This window comes from Apteryx mantelli, chromosome 2 (assembly GCF_036417845.1).
Source record: "Apteryx mantelli isolate bAptMan1 chromosome 2, bAptMan1.hap1, whole genome shotgun sequence".
Taxonomy (NCBI): Eukaryota; Metazoa; Chordata; class Aves; order Apterygiformes; family Apterygidae; genus Apteryx; species Apteryx mantelli.
The window spans coordinates 53,594,663-53,612,017 of record NC_089979.1 but is presented as its reverse complement, the minus strand read 5'-3'; the positions used below and the strand labels follow the sequence as shown (position 1 = coordinate 53,612,017).

The window sequence follows — 17,355 nt, the reverse complement described above, 5'->3', positions numbered from 1 at the left end:
TGATTATGAATAATCATTTATAATATGAAATTTATATTAAAACTAAGCTAGACTGCCTAAGCTCCAAAAAATAATTTTCAGCATGTGTTTAAAAAAAACATACAAAGGAGTCTGATCCAGGATTAAATTTAAAGATTCCACAGGCATACGAACTATTTTTATATTTGTCTTACCAAAGCAATTTGAACCTCTCCTCCAGTAGCAAATATATCCCCATCATGGTCTCCATACAGAAAAAATTTCTCAATACTTCCATAGAATATTGGGAGAGTCTTAATAGTTTTCACCTGTAGAAAGAATATGGTAATTAAATTTTATACATCACTTCAGTATCGCAAACACAAGTATAGTATTTGCCTTATAGGATTCAAATGCGCTATTAAAAAAAAAAAACACATCTGTGAGCAAATAACTTACCAGCTGTCCAGTTTTGTATGTTTTCCCATCCCACTCTATGGCAGAATACACCGTCCAAGGGCTCTGCATTCTTTTGGATGGCAAATCAGTACGCGTAGTTATTCCTTTAAAGACTGTGAATTTTATCTGTTTGTCATATTTCTCATGACAGTCTTTGAGCCACAAAGCAAATTCTCTATCAATTTTCATTCGCTGTTCCTGTAAAGCAATTACAAAACATATATACACTATTGCTGTATTACAAAATGTAAATCTGAATTTTAGAAGTACGAACATGTATAGGAGCACAGCGATACTGTACTCAAAAACTGGATTCTCCAATTCAGAAATAGTAACACTAGAGCATTCCTGGAAAGCTATACTTCAAGCCATAGAAAGTTTACATAACTTACTATTAACTTAAATAAGAGTTATTCTTATGAAGTCTTTCCATAAAAACAGTCATATAACAACTAGATAAAATTATTGTTTATGCTTAAGAAAATACAAGAAAAAAGACTAAATCTTATTTTTCATTTTTAAGGTGTCAGCTTTACAACCCACTAAAACTGAGAGAAGTGTCTGCTACAAAGTACTGCAAAAGTTTCCAAGGTAAAAGTTCTTTAGAAACAGGATAATATTCAGTGATATGAACAAATGACCAATGAGTAAACATTTCATATGCATTACATTTGGCCATAAAGAAATACAAAAAATATTAAAATGATCACCTGTCCATTGAAGATTCTTGTGAACAGAGTATTCTTATCTTTTAACTTCAGCTCCAGATCCATGAAAGTGAGTTTGTTTGTGCTGACCTGAAACTTATCATTGGTAAATAATGCACCAGAAATTCTGTTGTAGCATTCAATTGGTGCCAATCCTCTCTTCTTTGGAGGAGCGCACCAGTCGAAACTTAAACAAAAGGAGGAAGAAATTAAACCTTGCTTATAAAAAGAAAAGAGAAAAAAGTTTACACTGCAGAAACAGATATCACTTACTCTTCCACAGTTGTGTATGGTATTAATCTTCCATTCCAAAAGCATTCAAAGATAGGCCTTTTCCCTCTGGCACCCTTTTCTACTATAAAGCAGTCGTCGTCATCATCGTCATCATTTAATTCTTGATTAAAAAGAAAGTTTCCATTAAAAAAAAATCTTAAAATATCCAGTGTAATACCAAACAAAACAATAGTTAAAATGAAGGATTACCTATGCATATTAAGTTAGGCACAATAGCATTATACATGATATCAAGACAGGTATATTTATTTAGAAGCCTGTACTTCCTTAGGATTTTTTTTCCAAATACCAGACAGAATAATTAAGTAAAAAATTTAAACAGGGATTGAATCATACTAAAATGTACTGAATTTTCAGATTTCAAATATAACTTGAATAAATATTACTTTTTTCTTTAGTTTCAACTGATGTTCTTCTAATACCCTAAAATCTTGTCACAATTAAACTCTGAACTTGTTTTGTTAAGAAAAAAAAAATCACCAACATACAAAATTATTTTAAAACCCTAGCATCTGAAAATTCAGCAAGACTGGATAAAACAAATTTTTAACTTAGGACTTATTCTAAATGTTGTCCAGTATAGTATTCTGATGTTATAATCTCTAGAATCAAACTACTGCTGTTCCATTAGTTTCTTGGAGCAAAGACCTAAAAGTCAGATGGAAATGTTTCAATCAGACTGCATTCCATGAGAGCTTACAGTTTGAAATCAGAGGGAATTATGTCAAAGATTGGGTTTACATGAACAAGTTACCACAACAGCCAATGTTAGGATGTGAAATTTTCTATTCTGACACAACCCAGTTTAGATTACAACTTAAACTTCAATTTAAATTGTTCCATCCTCCTGTTGTATTAACCACTCATTAGTTTCTATTTCGTTAAAACTCTTAGAGTAATAGGATTATCTCTAATTTGAGTTTGCCACAAAAAATGAACACAATGTTCCCCAAAATTTCTAATATAGAGAGGAAACCTATTATCTTAGAAAAATTGTCTCCAACCCTTTTGTGCAAGTTCGATAGATAATGAAACTCAGAAATATTTACAAACACAGTGTCTAGAAAAGTAGCAGTATTACATATTTAAACCAGCCTACTTAGGAAGCACTAATAAAATAAGCAGCAAAACATTTCACTTACTTGACGGAAAGCATGGATCATCAGGGTATGTTTCTTTATCATAAAGGAAGGGATGGTATCGGATGATCCCTTCCACTATACCTTCTCCTTCAACATGTGCCTTAAACTCAAAACTATCTGCTGCAGTATTTATATACAATGTCTGCATGTCATCTTTGATCTCCCTAAGATTGACAATCTTTGGTACTTTTCCTTTTTCAAACATTGAAATCTAGAACAAAAATAAAACAAGTTGATTTTTCCTTATGCCAAAAAGACTAGTGCAATTAGCATTTGTGACACTTGTATAACTATGTTAGCAAAATGAATTAGTTCCTGTACCACAATAATAAATAACATTATTTAAAAAAAAAAATTACATACCTCTTAAAATGCTGCAGCAGAGCAAACTGCATAATTAAAAAAAAACAGGCACAATATGGAATAAACTGTCATGAAAGAAGAGTTTTAACTGATAGATATAAAACCTCCTACCTGAATGTCAATGTTGTTGAAAGGGCCTACATCTTTCACTACAGCATTAGTTTCATTTCCTTTTGGTCCATGGATATAATAGTGATAGATATGTCTGAAATATATTTTAAATAAAAAATAAATCTCAAAAATGGAAATTAAAAAATTGAACATTCTATTTTTTTAAAAAAAACTAAGTAAAATCATATTTCTCATTAAAATATAACTGGTTCATTGCATTGTTATAAGTTAATTCAACTCCATGACAACATGTATATGTGGTACAGAAAAGAGATTAAAAGGGAGTGAGTGATTCTCTCCTTTCAACTCATCTCCTTCACACACATTCATTGCTAGGGTCAATTTTTGGATACAGTAACTAAGCACGTTACAAATTTGATGGTTATACATAAGCAAATAAAAAAATTATTATTAAGTGGCTACAGATGTAAACTGTTTTGCACTTTAGAGATTAAAAAACTAGAGCAAAAAAAAACCAACCCAGATTCTGATTCTGGTACCAACTTTGTATTGATCATCTGAAAAGTAATAGAAGTGTTTAAGAAATAATCACTACCCTTATATTATTTACAAAAAAAAAAAAAAAAGCCCAGTTCAATATAGGCAGCAAAGCCATGGATATGACCTGCAAAGTAGAAACGTCTTCCTTCTTGTAATTGTTATTTTCTCATGGCACTTGCCTCCATTTCAGAAATTCCCCAAACCCCCACTATCAGCTAAATGAATTCTTTTCCCAGAGATCTGAAGTTTGGGGAAACTGAGAAACTTCAATAATTCCCTTCAGTTCATACTTTCAGCAAACTAGCCAATTCTTCTAACTTCAGAGTTGAGTCCTTACAGACTTAATTATTAATTAAAAGACACCTTAAACTTCAAGGTGGTGGTTTGCAGAAAAAAAATGTGTTATACAAGTCAATGGAACTGACTGCATGAAGGAAATTAAATGTATCTGCAAGTGTTTATAATCTCTTTGCTTCAGACATCCATCCCACTAAATACACCCCAAGAAGAAATCTTGATTCCCAGACCAAGGTTCCTCATTCTCTCACTGCTCGGAACTTGAGAGCAGATTGGTATGTCCAAAACACATAACATTTTGCCTACATCTCCAGACCTGAAGAGGTATTCTCATGGCCTTAAGACACAATTATTTTGGGTGTTCTTCCCCCCTCCTCTATTTCATAGCATCTGAAATAATATGAGGACTATGCTGTAGCCCATTAGAGCAAAATGAAACTGAGACAACGCATGTGGGACAGAAGGCAAGGCATGACGGTGTGTGGAGATGTTTGAGGGAACAAGGCCAGCTGAAATAATGCTGCAGAATTGTGTAACATAGGGGAAGCTAAACCTGACTAGATTTGCCCTAATATTTACTGGGCACCTACTTGAAAAATTGCACCTGAGTCTCATCTCAAATAGAAGCAGTTCTATCAATCCAAGAGACCCCTAGAAAGAACTAACACACACATAAGTGTGGGTCATCAGGAGAGTAGCACCTGGAAGCTAATGGGGGAGCCAAGTTATTTGTCAATGTAGATGTACCCCTAAATTTTCATATTGTTAAAAGGGGGTTCAGCCACATCATGCTTACATAGAACAGCGAATGAAGTTTCAATATATTAAGGTATCTAGGGTTTGCTAGATTTCAAAACTGGGCTATGATTTCATAGTTCTTTACATTCACAGATAGATCTACCATTCTAAAAGATAAGACTACATGATCCACAGATATCTCCAAGCCCTGCAGGCCCATTGATGAAACTACTGGAACACTGAGTGGACAGTTTCATACATTATTCTCCCTCTTAAACTAGAATGAAGAAGCAGAGTTTTTTAAAACTATGAACACAAAGGAAGATGCCAAGGTTGGGAGCACAACCTTAAGAGTAATAGCTTATCATGCTATTAATAATTAATAGTGACACTAATTATTAATAATTAATTCACTAATTTATTTAGTTATGGCTATATTGTTAATATATTAATTATTAATAACTGGTGGCTACATTTATTAATAATCTAATTAATAATTAAGTATCAACTATCAAGTGAAACTGATACTGATGTTTGTAAACATCTTTGTTTGGACTGGGGACCCATACACTTGTGCTAGTTTCAAAAAAACCCCACTTACCTAAAAAGCCTAATTGGGATATCAGCATAATACATATATCTACAGCCTTAATAGGAATAAAGCCAAAGATGAATTACAAAAAACAAGTAACTCATAATAATCTGACTTTGTCAGTAGTTCACTTTTAAATCAAATACAAAGCACAAACTTACGCCAGCTGCCTTGTCCAAAGATGAAAATAGTTTTTCAAGTACTGCATATGATCTGGTTGTACACCTGTAATGACAACTGCTGTGAAACTCTCTTTATCCCTTTCTTCTAGTATTAGATTATGAAGAAATCTTTCATCGTCACTTGTGATGTGAGTAGAGTCAGATGGCTACAAAAAGAGTAAAATAATAAGAGTAGGAATGTAAACTGATTTTCTGAACTCCCTTCAGTTTTGAAAGGGATTAAAAAACAGAATGAAAAAAGAATGCAGAACAAATGATGCTAAATATCACAAAGGATTAATGCTTCGTATAAAAGCTTCCAAATTAAAGTCAGTTAACTGTCAGAATCTGACATCCTTGATCCAGTTCATTTTCAACTCACTCTCATTATAGAGTTTGAAATATTCAGTCTAGAAATGCATTAAATCATGTTTAATGTGGCATTATGTGATTCATGTCCTCATTCATCAAACGTAACAACTATGTATCCAAGATCATTTTTTTCTGGTGTGGATTTCTTGAATAGAGTATTACAGGAATATTACATAGTAAAATCATGTTAACCTGGAAAAAACTTTCAATTAAAAAAGAGAAAGCATAAAGGCTATTTTACCTTTCTGTTTCTAATGTATCCACTATATATTGCTTCTTTGTTTTTCTCCTTCTTTTCAAAATCCTCTTTAGAAAGGACAAGTTCATGAACATCCTGAGAATCTGCAGGTTTGCTTATCATCTGTTCATATTACAGAAAAAATATTTAAAATCAAAATAAGAGTTCAAATGAACATAACAGTACAACAATCTAATGATGTGAACTAGGATAATAAGAGTAAAAATGTTTTAAAATAAAGATTGACATCTACTTACTCTGGCAGACTGTCCAACGAAGAACACTGCTTGTTTGCCTCCAACTCCAAAATATGAGATATCACTATTTAAGCTACGAGGCACTGGCAAAGGGCGCACATATCCGGAATGATCACTGAGAGTAAAAGTGGCTTTAATAACTTTTCTCAAGACAAATTTCATTAAAAAAGAAACCCCACATGTAAACAATTTTTATTAAACACTTCTTGCAATCACTTTATTCAGATATGTTTTATTTAAGACCTGGATTAAAACTTATGTGCCTAAAATTCTCAATGTACGTTTTCGGTCTTTCTGGCACACCAAAACTTATTCAGCCATATACATGTAACTTATCTGAATCACTCTTTTGCTTATTACCATCTATATACGCAATTTTTTATGGTGAAGTTCAGATGAAAGAGGAGAAAAGATTTGGCGAGGGTAATTTGCTACAAACAGAAACTGCCTATAACAACAGAGAGAATTTTTCAGTGTAAATACTGCAATAGGGACATGCACAATAGGTGTATGTGGTAAGTACCATGGTAACAGGAATTATAAGCAAGATTAAACAGTAGAAGGTAAAAGGCAAATCCATCAGTGTTCTCCTTTGACTGTGGTAAGATATTAACTGTGAAGCTTCTGCAAATAAAAAGATTATGAAGCAAACCTGCTTCTTTATGACATCATGCTTTCATAGAAACAATTTTGAGTTAAAATGAGTCATAATTTTTTTAAATGCAGTCTTGGAGATACAGCTACAAATGCCATCACCACTTAAATTCCATATCTTTTGAATCAGCTTTGACAGATTAGCAGTCTTATCTAATCTAACCAAGTAATAGATCCATTTGGATCCAATGGATCCAAACAGATCCATTTTTCAATTATAGCACTCCCAAATGAAAACACAGTGTAGATAGCTAACCTGGTATAATTTACAGCTATGCTCCCATTGAATGTTATCAATCCACAGTTTGAAAAACACTATACATACCTACTGTTACTAAATTCACCTACAGCAGTTTCAGAAAGGAATACTTCCTTACATCTGACTGGGTAAGATGACCCAGAAAAACTTTTTATATACTTACCTCCACTTGCCTGATAGACATTGATCACTGTATTTGGAGATGGATCCAATACAGAAAAATCTCCTCAGCTGTATTATTAATTTATACTGCCCCATTACATTTTACACTAGCTTCTCATAGCTTCAATCATAATTTACTTATCCTATGATCTTGATCTTCAAATTTAGCATCCTAGGTTTAAGGTATTTACAAAGTGACTAAAGGTCGATAACTGTACACAACTTCGCTCCTCTGGGATTTTCTACAGTAAGGTTAAGTCTGGCTGTGCAGGTTGCAGATCTCTTTGGAGCAGATGCATAACTGTAAAATGAATTCTTATAAGCACCAAGAACCACCATAAAACTCTACCTTCTGCTTTAAAAGCAAAACGCATTTCTTTCACTTAACATTCTTCAATAAACACAAACATCTTCAGGTATAATTCTGAATTATAATGCACCTCATTAAGTTAGAAGACGAAAAGAAAAACCTAAACCAAAACTTGGTATGCATCATTCCCTTGGGGAAACAGTAGCATGACAGACACTGAATGCATTGCTTAATGGGCTACTGAAAGGTATTCAGGTAATATGAACACACCATGAAAACCTACAGAACACAGAATGCTCCTAACTGTATGTAGGCAAGTACAAGACAAGACAGCTTAGGAAAGGCTGTGAGAATAAAAAAAATTCTCCCATTTTCCTTCTCTGTATTTACTACTATCGAGTGTACAACAACTTTCAGTGTCACGCTCTCAAAGTATCATAGTATTAGATGGTCATTTTTGTATTATGAAGCTTCTCAATTTCCTGCCTACAGAAAGTGTGTGTATGTGTGCAATATGCAATAATAGAATGACAACTTTAGAGCTAAGTGTTGTTAGGGAGATGTGTCTTGAAATGAAATGAATGGAAGCTTCTATGAACATTTTTACAGTTTGCTAATTTTTCAGTTTTGTTGTAAAAATGATTAAAACTTTCTAACCTCTCGAAGTCACCTTGTCTTGTAAACTTTGACAATCTATACACAGCCCAGTTGTTAAGCTGTTTAGAAGTCATTCCTCTTCCATTATCAATCACAGCAACTGCTGGTTTTCCTTGGGAGTCATCAAATAACTGTTTGGGGAAAAGACAAAAAGCAAGGAGTACCAAAAATATATATATATATTCAAAACTGCATCTGAAAAAGTATAATATTTCTATCTTACCAACTTTATCTGTATGCTCCGAATACCAGTATTTCGGGACGTAGCTGACAGAGAATTGTCAATCAACTCAGCAAGGGCAAATGCTAAAGAAATTAAAGAAAAAGAACCCTATGAAGATCTTGGTCTCAAAGGATAACACTTAGAAAACAGACACACACTTGCAGTAATTTTTCCCGTGCACACAGGATAATACACTGCCTAAACTGCAATGGACAAGAGGTAAGCACTGTCAGAATGATCAAAGTTATTTAACGGTGATTTAAAAAAAACTTTCATATGTGTATTTTATGATTTGTTTCATCTCTGATTCTCTTGCCTATCTGCTGACAAGAGAATGCAATTACTGGAACCCAAGAACACTAACAGGCTCCTTAATACAAGGTAAACTTATCTTTTCTGCTTCTTTAGATTCAGTGTAATGATTAGGAATGCCTTTGTAGGATACATATGAAAGTCCAAAGCATGCAAAAAACCCCAACTTTTATTTGAGAAGATACTGAGGAAAGAATGAATTATTTGAAAAAAAAAAACTGAGCAGATTTTCAAAAGTGAAAGCTATTTGTTTACAAAAAGAAAAACACAAAGAAAATTGCAAAAATGGCTAAAGAATTTAGTGAATGTTAAATACAACTGTAGTTCTGTCAGATACAGTGCAATACACAACAGAGATAGTAATCCAAATTAATTGCACAAGCTGTTTTTTCTAAATATTAATACTTGGAGCCCTTAGTACCTAATATTTGTGAAAAATTAAATTTAATTTAGGAAAACAGCATCAATCTGGAAAAAAAAACATGAAGTTCTGATTAATTTACTCTGATTGATCAGCCCTAGGGAATAGAATAAACAATTCATTCTGATAAGAAAGCTTTATCCCTACAATTTACATGGTTCTTCAGAGTGTTGCAGTGTGGATTACACTGGCCATAAACTTCATACATGCAAACTTAATCTCTTGACTGTGAGTATCTTAGAACACCACTCAAGCATTTGGCACCTTCTCTCACTCCTTTATGAAGTTTAAAAATAGTTTTCAGTTTCCTTGCAATCCTCTTCAATGCTAACAAGAAACAACCTAATAGCCAAGCATCTCTCATGAGATCTATTCTTACTATTACATAGCAAAGAAAAATGGCACTTCCTTGTAAAGTATGGATGTCAATACATGAAACTGCTCAGGCATATCCTTAGAGATGATATGAATACAGAGTATCAGCTGCAGCACACTCAAAACTGGTATCTGCTCTAACAGCAATTTAGTATATACTAAATGAAAGTAGACAGTTTAACATAACTATTTTATGAATTTTAAATACTGGCATTTTTCAGAATATCATAAATGACTTCACTATGGTTTCAAAGAGCAAAGATTAGAAACAAGTTAGAAAAAAAATACACCAGTAACATCATAACAGAATGAGAACTATAATTTATCTTTTTCGTAAACTTGACAACTGGCTTTAGGATTGGAGAACTAGGACCAAAAGTAGTACCAGAACTTCTGGACCATTTTAAGGGTTACTGTGGTAGTAATATGAATGGATGTAGTGCATCCAGAGTGTGAATCCTTTTTTTCCCTGTGTCACCTATAAGTTGCAGAGTACAGAAAAGATAAAGCATTGACTTAAACAGAAATTAGACCATCTACTTTCTAACTAAATTATAACTAATAATTTAACTTTGAGATGAATTTTGCTTGAACTCTTCATACCACTTTGTGAAATGATGTATGTGAAAAGTCCCTCACAAATGCCTGAAGCTTGCTCCCTCTCTTCTAGCGATAATAACGATATAAAACACTAGCAAGCAGTTTTAGCAATAAGATGGTAGAGGAAACACTTCCAGAAAGTTTACTTAAGAAATCAGTGAACTTTGAAAAGACAATGTTGAGAACCTATGCCTAAATCAGTCTCTGATCCATGAATAAACATTCTTTAGGTCTTTGGGCAATACTATTAGAGGAGAGAAAACAGCAAATGTATGCTGATGATGAGTGACTGCCAGATGGACCCAAACAGAATTTCAGGAAGTTTTTAACTACAGCAAGCAGTCAAGAAACTTTGACAGCTAGGCCCACAGACATTGACAGGCATGGTCAAAGTCTTTCCCTCTCTCGTGGATGCACTTTCCTTCTGTTTCAATACTCTGGAACACAGTAAGTCTCTGCCAAAGATGCTGCTATATTCAACATTCAGACCATACTGTAAAATGCAGTATTTTCACATGTGGATGGATGACTTGTTACAAAATTTCTGGATAATATGAGAAGTTATCAGTGGAGTTACGCACTTTGTTAGCTTTATGCAATGCACTTTTACACCATCCTTTTGAATCAGATGACAGTTGACAGGATTTTTACACATACTTCATTCATTATTAAGAAAAGGTGTACAGAATGATGCAGGGATTGATGGAATCAGTACAGTAGGGAAGTGATTATAATGAGAGGCAGTGAAAGTGGGAAATGTCCCTTATGAAGAAACAAAAGGAGGAAGAAGGGGAAGAGATCACCTATGTCTGTAACCAAAGGAAGACTAAACATATGCATGCATGCATCCTTTCTCATTTTGTAGTAGTATTCTGAGGCCTGTCAAAAGAGGGGTAACGAGGCTTTCTTACCTAGGGAATGATCAGCATTTAGACTGGAGATGAGTGGTTGCTATGAATTAGGTGATCACTTATAGAAAGTGCAAGCAGTTTTAGCACTTACAGAAAGTGCAGTATTGAATGACTTCACATTCAAAAAGATTTTATGAAATTTAACAGTTCCTTTTGCCCAATTGTTTGATTGCAGTGCTGTTCATTAGAATGCAGAGCTAGTGTTATGTATATACTTGAAAAATTTCTTTATGATGGAAGTTACAATCATCAGTATACACTAACTCTATTTCTAGATTTTCATGAATTTAAAATTTTGCTAAAAACAAATAAAAACAACCATAATTCTGTAAACATACAATATATTTCCAAACAAAAAAACTTAATTAAAATTTGTCTTCTAGATGTAAAAAAACAGAAAATAAAAGAAATGTTCTTGCAGGATTTGATGACCATGCATCATCTTGCATTTAATGCACAAACCTGTTATTCAAATGCTACTATAAGTACTTGATTTATTTTTTAATTCCATAAAACAATAATTCAACACTGACAGAATCACAACAGAGAAGTATCTCATTCTATTGTTTTTTTTCTTTTTTCTGTTCTGATCTCCTTAATCATGAAATATATATGGAAAAATACAACTTAAAACAAGGAATAACTTCAGAGCCCCTTGAATTCAACATGGTAAGTGAAAAAAGAAACAATATAGAACATTTGTCATTAAAAACATATGACAGGTGAAATTAGCAGACAAGTCAAGCAGCTAGAGGTCAGAGGAACCTAAGATAAGATGTTAGCCATCTACCTCAGAACAGCTTTAGCATCCATAATATGTAGCTCCCAATAAGCCACAGAGCATTTCACTAAAACGTGCCACAAAAGCTAGTGGTATGATTTTGCATAGCAATTCATTTTCAGCTACTCCTGGTCAGCTTTAAGATCTATCACCCTGGCATGAATATGATGAGGAAGTATGACTTCTGACAAGTTAGTCCAGCTATATACTGCACTGCAAAGAAACAGCCCCACTGTTGACAACACCACGGCATAAATAACCTCCAAAGTAGAGTGAAGAAAAAACTGGCATATAAAGAAAAGGAGAACGCAAGTTTGACAGATACAATCCACCCTAATCCATCCACAGTACTTGTTGATCTATACCGTTGCTATTTTCTCTCCTTTACTTTAGACCCCTTCTATATGTTGTTCTCCTATTCCTAAATTCTTGCCCTTGGTAAGCATTTTTAATAGCTTAGAAATTTCTGAACTATCTCACTACTCGTATTGTATTTCTAAAACAAGAAAAGAAAGTTTTTTGACCAAAGCAAACAACAGGCCATGGCAAAATACAATTATTTCTCCCAATCCCATTCTTCAGTTTTGCCAGGGGTTAGAAAAGAGCTGATACACACTGCACATAAGTCAAACTTGATGGTAGCCGCCTATCATCTTGAGCAACTCAGTTCATGGGAAAACTAACAAACATCAACTGCTTCTTCCCCTCCCTAACTTTGGATATATGGTATCACCTGATCAGTTCATATGTCTGTGATCATGATTATGCAGAGAGCCTAACATTTTGAGTAATGTCCTATTTTGCCTTTCAAAGGGGTACTACATACTGTGCATTAGACAGAATGAATGTCAAGAAATTCAGACCAAAAGGGGAACCAGCGATGGTCTGGCCTCTTCTTCTGGACAAAATTTTAAGAAAGTGTCAACTGTAGAGAGAAGCCTTTGAAGGAAGAGAGAGAGGACTGTTTGTTGTTATGGCTGGTATCTTGTATTAATCTAGCTCTACAGAACCCGTATTTGTAAATGTAGCCTCCATAGAAACATAGTGTTTATCAATAAGTGCAGATGTTGTAGGACACAAAAGGCCCTAACGCTGTGACATTTTCTCTGCTCTACGTTCTCTCTGACAGTTGTATACCAGTCAGTCAAGACCTCATGGGTAAGGTTCAGAGGGCTGACTAACATGAAGCCTTTTTTAGACAGCTGGAGGAAGAGTCTTGGTCACAGGCCCTGGCTGAGGGACCTTAATCATCCCAATATCTGCTGGCAGGGAAATATAGTAAGTAATCCAGGAGACCTCTGGAGTGATAAATTCTTGATACAGATGATCATCAAGATGAACAGGGGACATGCTCTACTGGTTCTGTTATTCACAAACTTGGAAAAAACTGTCAAAGATGAAAAGGTGGCATGCAGCCTTTGCTGCAATGACTGTAAGACTGTAGAGTTTAAAATCCCAAGAGAAGTGATCAAGATAAATAGTAGAATTACAGCCCTGGGCTTCAGGAGAGCAGATCTGGGGATATAAGGAATCTGCCTGGCAGGGTCCCATTGAAGACTGCCCTGGATGGCTCATGACAGCTGGTTGGTCTGCAAGGACAACCTCCTCAAAGCACAACAACAGTCCATTCCAACGTGCAGAAAGTCAAGCAAGCATGGCAGAAGGCTAGTGCAGATGAATAACAAACTCCTGACTGAGCTCTAATGCTGATAGGAGGAAGTGAAGACAGGCTACCTGGGAGGAATACAGAGACATTGCTCAAATGTGCAGGGATGGAGTTTGGAAAGCCAATGCTCTTATGGAGTTGGAACTAGTGAGGTATGTGAAAGGCAGTAAGAGGGGCTTCTGTAAGTATATTGGTAGCAAAAGGAAGGCTACAATAAACATGGGTCTGCTGATCAATGTGGCAGAGGACCTGAGACAAAAGGCATGGAAAAGGCCAAGGTACTCGATATCCTTTTTTTCCTTGGTCTTCACTTGCAAGGTTTGCCCTCCACTCTCCCAAGTCTCTACACCTACTAGCACAGTGTGTGGGAACACCCATAGTAGAGGAAGACACAGTCAGGGAGCAGACAGGTAAGCCTATGTGAACAGATGAGATGCATCAGAGGGCACTAGAGGAGCTGGCTAGTGCCATTACAAGACCATTCTCTATCATCTTTGGCAACTAGGGGAGCTTTCTGATGACTGGAAAAAGCCTATATCTTCTTTAAGAAGGGCAAGAAGAAGGATCCAGGGAAGCACAGGCTGGTAAGCCTAACCACAGTCTCTAGAAAGGTTATGGAGTAGATCCTCTCAGGAGTCATTTCTGAGCACATGAAGTACAAGGTGACTGGGAACAGCAAGTATAGCTTTACCAAGGGTGAATCATGTCTGATCAATCCACTTGTTTGCTATAATGAGATGAATGGCTCTGTGGACAAGAGGAGAGCAATGGATGCTATATACCTTAGCAAGGTCTTTGACATGGTCTCCCCTAGTAACGTTATAGCCAAATTGCTAGATAAGTGAACGTGATAAAGTGGGTAGAAAATTGGCTGAGCCACCAGACTCAAGAAGTTGTGATCAGCACTATGAAGTTCCAGCTGGCAGCCAGATACTAGCAGTGTCCCTCAGGGATCCATAGTGGGACCAATAACACTAACGTCTCTATTAACAGCCTAGGTGTTGAGCTGGACTGCACTCTCATTAAGTTCAGGGCTAAAACCAAATATGGGAGAGTGGTCAATATACTGGAAGGCAGGGCTACCACTCAGAAGGACCTTCACAGACTGGAAAAAATGGGCTGAAAAGAACCTCATTAAATTCAACAAAGGCAAATGGAAAGTCCTGCACTAGAGATGCAATAAGCCCATGCAACAGTACCGACTGGGTTTAAAGAAGCTTTCAGAAAAATACTCTGAGGGTCCTGGTGGACATCAAGTTGAACATGAGTCAGCAGCGTGCCCTTGTGGCTAAGGCAGCCAACAACATGCAGGGCTGTATTAATAAGTGTAGCCACTTCTCTATTTAGTGCTTGTGAGACTGCATTGGAAATAGTGTCCAGTTTTGGCTTCCCCGAAAAGACACTGAAATACTGAAGTGATCTAGAGGACGCCCCCAGACAATCAGGGGGCTGGAGCACATGGCATGCAAGGAAAGGCGGGGAGAACAGGGACAGTTCAGGCTTAATAAGAAAAATCTAAGGGAGATCTTATTGCAACTACCTGATGGGAGGATATAAAGAAGATGAAGCCAGATGCTTTTCAGAGGTGCACGGAGATAGGAAAAGAGGCAATGGACAGCTGGAACATGGAAAATTCATCAGATATAAGTTTTTTTTTTTTTTTAAACCATGACAGTGGTCAAATACTGGAACTGATTGCCCAAACAGGTTCTGGAATTTCTATCCTTGGAGATGTTCAAAACCTCAACTGGACAAGTCCCTCAGCAATGTGATCTAACTGGCCTTGCTTTGAGCAGGGGCTAGACTACATGACCTCTAGAGATCCTTTCTGACCCAAACTATTTTAGGATGCTATATAACAGTTTCACATCTACAAGATTTCCCAACCTTTCCCTGAAAAGCCCTTGGATGGCTACTCCAGGCAATGATTATCATATATAGGTTGTCATCTTCAGCACTGTCAGGTTCAGCCATCAGTTCAGAGCCACAAGGTAATGAAACAGTACTTGGTCTTTTCCTTTGCAAAAGCCTTGAGCTGAAGTAGAGGGACAGAAGCATCAAGCAAAATTTAACAAATTTTGCACAGACAAGGGACACAGGCTAATTTGTGCTGCTATACTTGGGTTTTATTCATTTTGTTCACAAAGTAAAAACAAGAGCCTTAACTAAGCAGAACAGAATGTACCAGCCTGGAAAAATGAAAAACTAAGATCCATGATTGGCAAGAAAACGCGAATAACAAATGACGCTTTATCATCTCTCCCAGCGTACAAAGTAGGGTCAAGAGGTGAAAAAGGCAGGTAGCTGGTTCAAAGCATAGAAAAGAAAATGATGCTTCACATGACATGCAATTAAGCTGGGGGCTTAATACCACGAAACACTGTGGAAGCTTAAATTTTATATGGTTCGAAAAGTAGCTGGACAAGTTCATGTAAAACAAAAATCCACAGACGAACTCAGAAGTCCCTGAATCAGCTCTGCTGTAAGTATCTTTACATGGCTCTTCTGTTCTCATATTCTCAGGTATTTCCTATTGGCTGCTGGTAGGAACAAAAAAAACAGAGCTAGGCAGAATGCTTGGTGTGGTCTAATACAGCAATTGTTGTGCACAGGGAGTCAAACACATTGTTGTTCAAAGTACACTTACAGTTTGGTCACAGTGCCTCAAACACTAAAACTGTCTTTTTTAGGGTGAGGGTAGGAGGGCAGGCAACAAATGGGCAAAAAGAGACCAAGAGGGGCAAAAATAAAATGGTACTTAAAGATTATAAACGACTGCTGTTTAAAGGCACTGGTGAGATTGTTATGGTACAGAAATCCCTGTGGAAACAGGATCAATGTTTAGCGCTTGAGTCTCAATGTTTGTGTTTTTTCTGGACAATTTTGAGTATGCAGTACCTAGGATATACATACTTAAAAAGTGATCATAGGTACAGACAGAATTTTCTGAAAAGCTATACAAGGAAATTAATTTTTCAATAAAACAAATCAGAAAACAAATCAGAAAACTAATAAAAAACACTAGTTACACATTTAATATACCAATTAAATAAAAACTAAAAGCATCTTTTTAAAGAAATACTTGCTCTCATTGGTAGGTTAAGTATCCGGTCTTTTGTATTCCTGTGTATTCCACTACAGGTGGAATAGCAGACAAAATTCTATGCTAGCTCATATAAAAGCTGTTCATCAAGTTGGTACACAAGAGTTTTGTGTACAAGATTATTGTAAGCACAGGAGATATAAAAACCTGATGACACTAATGCTGACCTGTCTTGATGACATCCACAAGGCTACCACTAAGACCAAAGTCTTGTTTCTTCTAAAATATCCAAAGTTCTTACAAAAGTATTTGAGGAAGTACCTCTGTAAATGTGGAATCTTACATGGCAATTTTGAGTCACTTTTAAGAAAATAATGTGTTTAAAGAACAAAATTTTTTATTTTACAGTTAAGTTTTTTTTACCTGCTGCAATTAAAACAAATTATTCATAATTACATTATATTCATATAATCATCATTTATGCAAGATTTTTTGGCAAATACTTACGCAAAGGATTTTGCCCTTCACTGGCATAATACTCATACATGCCACTTTTGACAAGAGTATCATAGTGTGGCAGGAAGTCAATTCGTTCCTTTGTTGCTGAAAGTAGCGTTTGATCAACTGACTGTAACAGATACAAAGTAACTCCATCTTGAACAAGTTCACCTACAGTGAAGATGAAACAAAGTATATCATGTAAAGACCCTTCATCGTTACAGTCAGCTTTTGTTCTCAAAACAAGTACAGTTACAACCTCAGGTAATCTCTGTATTTTCTTAGGCACTGAC

The 17,355-nt window shown here is 35.7% G+C and overlaps 1 protein-coding gene across 5 annotated transcripts in view; it reads right to left on the bottom strand.

Moving 5' to 3' along the window:
- The window catches only part of SMCHD1 (structural maintenance of chromosomes flexible hinge domain containing 1), an 88,948-nt gene that overhangs the window by 57,630 nt on the left and 13,963 nt on the right, over positions 1–17,355 (bottom strand). For 3 of the 5 annotated variants that reach the window (XM_067290673.1, XM_067290674.1, XM_067290676.1), the window contains exons 3-14: positions 17,072–17,233; positions 8,456–8,538; positions 8,233–8,363; positions 6,191–6,305; positions 5,937–6,056; positions 5,324–5,490; positions 3,035–3,128; positions 2,561–2,771; positions 1,398–1,518; positions 1,128–1,311; positions 418–615; positions 174–287 (exon numbers count right to left, since the gene is read on the bottom strand). In XM_067290673.1, coding sequence (XP_067146774.1) covers positions 174–287; positions 418–615; positions 1,128–1,311; positions 1,398–1,518; positions 2,561–2,771; positions 3,035–3,128; positions 5,324–5,490; positions 5,937–6,056; positions 6,191–6,305; positions 8,233–8,363; positions 8,456–8,538; positions 17,072–17,233 — 1,700 coding nt within the window. Of the gene's footprint in view, positions 1–173; positions 288–417; positions 616–1,127; positions 1,312–1,397; positions 1,519–2,560; positions 2,772–2,923; positions 2,953–3,034; positions 3,129–5,323; positions 5,491–5,936; positions 6,057–6,190; positions 6,306–7,266; positions 7,407–8,232; positions 8,364–8,455; positions 8,539–17,071; positions 17,234–17,355 lie in introns of those variants that run through there. The other 2 variants (XM_067290675.1, XM_067290677.1) reach the window with 2 other exon arrangements.